At 43.0% G+C, this 4,635-nt stretch overlaps 1 protein-coding gene across 1 annotated transcript; it reads right to left on the reverse strand.

Moving 5' to 3' along the window:
- Window positions 1-397: 397 nt before the first annotated feature.
- PHALS_10996 (uncharacterized protein) lies at window positions 398-725 on the reverse strand (the record flags this gene model as incomplete). The annotated part of the gene is made up of 2 exons (XM_024726516.1): window positions 398-562; window positions 711-725. 2 exons carry the CDS (start codon window positions 723-725, stop codon window positions 398-400), a joined length of 180 nt encoding a protein of 59 aa, XP_024577185.1.
- Window positions 726-4,635: the final 3,910 nt, after the last annotated feature.

Below are 4,635 nucleotides of genomic sequence, written 5' to 3' on the forward strand. Positions count from 1 at the left end.
CATAGTAGTCCTCTACGAATTGTAGACCCCCTGTCAAAAGTGATCGATTTCTTGAGGCTACTAATAAATAAAAGACCGATCAGTATTCGTAAAAATCCGTTATATCACGCCGAGACAACCATGCTATAGTGAAACCCCAAGCCCCCATTAGTTTTCAGAGTGAGAGTATCAATCTTATTTTACTAGGTACCGGCTAAAGCCCGTTAAGCCACCCGCTTACTATTCTTTCAAATAGAAGTGGACAATCCTTACCCTACGAATATTTTAATATTTTTGCGGAGTATCATCAGATTCCGCCTGGAAGCGGTAATAGCTACCTATTCAGGATGGGATCTTGGCATCCACTCTACATTTCGTGAGATATCATTAGGTGTATATCAAATGCAAAATCCAACTCTCATATCGAGACGGACAGACGGGGTATTGGAAATTGAAGCTTCTTGAGCCGAAGCGACGGAAGTTTATAAGGTTTGACAGCATAAATGTTTATTTGGCTTGGACCTGGATTCAAGATATGATCGTATTTAATGGTTGCCTTGGCTGTAATACCATGCCCGATGGGCTGACCAGAGATTTAAATTACCGCACACTCCCAATGGAGCGTTGGCAAGTCATGCACCCAACTCTTTTAGGTGACAAATACGCTCTGTTTCGGAAACGAAGCTGCGAATGCTTTCGCATAAAACAGCAACATGTCCTGACTAACGAACAATGATATTGCTCATTGCCTACATCACATTCTCTAGGTTATATTAAGCTGAGCTTTGAAATGAAAAAGATAACTCGTAGTCTCCAGAGTGAGTGTAGTGTATCTCTGTTGGAAAGCCAAAAAATAGCCATGTGTTGTTCGGCGTCAGTGAAGAGAAACATCGACTAAGTATCGCAATCCTCCGTGTCAGATCCGATGGAGCTGAAGGGCGACCATGAGTGACATGGGCAGGGGACAATGCTGTTACTGAGATTTTTGGTTCATCCTTCCTCTCGGACAAACCGCACAACGGCTCGTCTCATCACAACCCAGTATCGATGTGCTGTTCCTCACGACTTTCCATTTAGTCTATAGGTCTCATTGAGTGAAAGTTTGCTTTTTATTATTTCACAGCATATAAGTCTGACCGCGGTTCCGTAGCCATAGTCCACCCCACTTAAGGTTTTGACCTCGCCCAATATGGGTGTAGATGCCCTAGGATGAATACTGTAGTTCGCATAAAATGCAAGTGACCTGTCAAGTCATGAGTAGAGTCGCTTAACGTAAACTATGTGTGTGAGAGGGATTCACTCTACTTTTTGAACGACGTAGCATAACTACAAAAGCTCCATTCATACTATCTGTTTGACCGTCCATTTCAGATTTTACCGCTATCGACCTGGACATTTTGGTGCTCAATAGCTGAAATAGCACACGCCGAAATTTTGACATGAAACATATATCACGGTCAGACACGATTTCATTGAGAGGGCCATATAGACGGAAAACAACGTCTACAAAAAACATTTGCTTTCTTTCTGCAGAGATCTCATTTGAAACAGGTGCAAGATTATGTATCTTGCTGATCCGGTCCACTAACACAAGTATGCCATTGCGTCAATGTGTGTCACGCTAAAATCTAAATATGAAGTCCATTCTTACTGATTATCAATAATCAGCTGACACTGCTACGACCGAAGTGAAGCTTGAGTTGAAGTTGATGATTTCACTCAACGGTAAATCTCGGAAGTCTTCACATACTTGAGAATTCACTTAAACCTGTATGGAAAATAGCAATCGCAAGTAAGACTAAGAAACGTTAATGCACGTTTGGTATGACCACCCAAAAGGCTGTCATGTTATATTGACACAAACTTACGTCATTAGAAGCAATAACCCTTGCTGTATCCGCGTGCTCAACCGCATTGTACAATAACCCATCGTGTACCCCAAAACAATCCAGACGCGATTCTGTGCAAGATGATAGACTTTAAAGTGCTTTGTCGGAAGGGTCCTGGAAGGACCTTAACAAGCCCTGACATGTCGCGTCGGATCTGTTCCCTTCAACATGTTTTTGCGGACTGAAGCCGTAGCTCGCAATCTAATCAACTGGACATCTTTGCATTGTCAGCATGATTCGTGCAATTGTTTGCTCGTTATCCAGACGATGTGATAATGCCTCGGATTAAGTATTTATCTTGCCGGGCTTGTAGTGCTCAACAAAGTTGTTTCGAAGAGAAAAAATCCATCGATCCATCTTCTGTGGCGAATGAGGGGTCTTCCCTGCTGCAAGCAGCGGGGCAAGATACATATTGACCACAAAGCACTCCACTCCAAGCATGTACACGCGGATCTTAACCAAAACATATTCCATGGCGAGAAGCCCTTTGTCATGTACTGGATAGTTCCGTTTAGCGAACCGGAGTTGTCACGAATCATCATCGTATTTAATCAACGCACAACTGATGTCATGGCCAGTTGCATCGCATATCGCATAGAGAGGCTTGTTGTGGGCGGTAACCACAATGACCCAAGCTTCTCGCAAGCTCTTCTTTACCTTGACCAGTATCACCTAGTGATGTTCTGATCATTATCACAAAACCTTTAAATCATCGTTCGGGCGGTATTGCGCGTGTATACAGGACGTAAAGTGACCAAGCCCAGCCATTTTTCCAGCTGTTTCACATTGTTCGGCACAGGCAATCATTGGAAGCTTTGACTTTATCCAGATCCTAGCCCACAAAGCAATCGAAAACGGGGGATCGCAGGTGCAGAAATGCACTTCTTCAGGTTGGCTCAACGTTTCTTCTTTCGCATAGCTTGGAAGACCTGACGAAATGGTCAAGGTAAACTCGACACCAGACTGTAACCTAATGTATCCTCAAAGTGACTCGAAACAAACTTCCTCAATGAACGAAGAAGATTTGTAGTCATGCTGTTGAAAGTTGCAAGAGCGTTCTTGAAACCTTCTGGCATCAATAGATTTGTACCCATGCTGTTGAAAGCTGCCAGAGCATTCTTTAAAAATTGTGACAAATCCATTTCCACAGAAATCGCTAGGAGAATTGGCTGCAGCTAGTGGTATTATTATTTTTCCTCACTCGTATCTGATAAAAACATTATCTGGTACGGTGGCGCCATTTTTCTTATTTTTAGCAATGTCCACCAGTTGCTTTCTTCACTCAAAATGTGGTACTACAATGCAAAGACTTGTTCTCACGCACATGATCAGCTTTCTGTTGCTGCGCAAAAAACACGTCGACTGCAAGGGTTTGACCTTTTGGTAACGACCACTGCCGTGTGATACAATATTTTATACCAGGATGTACTTTCATCTCATGACGAATACCTGTATCGGATGGCAATTCGTCTGTCACCTTGCTTCGGAATATTGCTTTGTATTCTTCGCCACGTTCGTATCCAGAATTGGGTTTGAGAGCATCCATGAAAGCATTTTAGGGCTCTCCTTCCTTATCTTGTTATCAACACTTCCCCATCAGTACTCGATGCAATGTTGATACCTTCTTTGTTGGGCATTTTTACGTCGCACACTCCTGCGCAATTTTGTCCATTTTCAAGCTGTGCTGCAAACTTCTTACTTACTAGCGGCAAAGAAAGTAGTTCTTCGACTGAACATAAAAATTTCAATCTATATAATCGACGCCACTCAACACTTACAAACTCGCTCGAGATGTCTTGTTCTTTGGCACTTCCTTCATCAATACTACTTGTTCTTTAATCAGCAACTCGCAAATGATTTGTCGATAAATTCTTCTTGGTGGTATTTTTTTGATTTCTCCAGGGATGGGCTTTGCCTCTTCATAATACTTTCGCTCATGACGTTCATGTCGATAACAAAGGAGACAGTCATTTTCTGGCACCTGCCTCTCCACTTCAAGTTGGTGTCGTTTCTTGCGTCTTCTTGTGCCTTTCTGTGAGTATGAGGTCATCACACAATATCACTTGGGGCATCTGTGAATTTTCAGCAGATGCATATACCCTAACCATTTCGTCTATTGTCAAATAAGCGCTGCATGACTTGTCAGCGAAGATCTCCTTATTCCTCCGGTCGATGTTAAATAGGCAAGGCTTACACTTTAGTCGATGTTTGATAGGCAAAGCTTACACTCTGGCTCACTTAAGACGAAACCAAACTTGCCGTCGAGGCCGAGAAGGATCAGCTCGTTCTCGCCTCGGAAGTCCTCAAACTCTATTGCCAAGCGAATGATTGCTTTGGCATTTCTTTGTAAATCCAATCGCTAAACAAATACTATCTTATTTTCACATTGTGCGGGCAAATATCATATCTAGTCATAACTTGCGCTCGAACAAAGTCAGTCCACACATCAGAGTTGATCAAAACTCGCAGTAGTTTCGCAAAACCATTTTTAAAAACTTCCAGTACAATCAAAGTTGCACTTCGCCTGACGTTACTACCTCTCCTTTGGAAACGGCATTTGCATCATGCAAGTTAGGTGCCAGAGTACCTCGTTCCTACTATTCATCTTGAATCTAGTGGAAGCCTTCACCTCTACCAATCGTTCCTGGGCTTTGACGAAAGAAAGAGTGCGTCGCGATGACCATTATAACGGTCGCGCTTATCCGAATGAGCATCCTGCGTCTGTGGCCGGCCCGACAAAGGCACTCTGCAGTTTCGAGAATATGAC

This window comes from Plasmopara halstedii (genome assembly GCF_900000015.1).
Source record: "Plasmopara halstedii genome assembly, contig: Scaffold_525, whole genome shotgun sequence".
NCBI lineage: Eukaryota > Oomycota > Peronosporomycetes > Peronosporales > Peronosporaceae > Plasmopara > Plasmopara halstedii.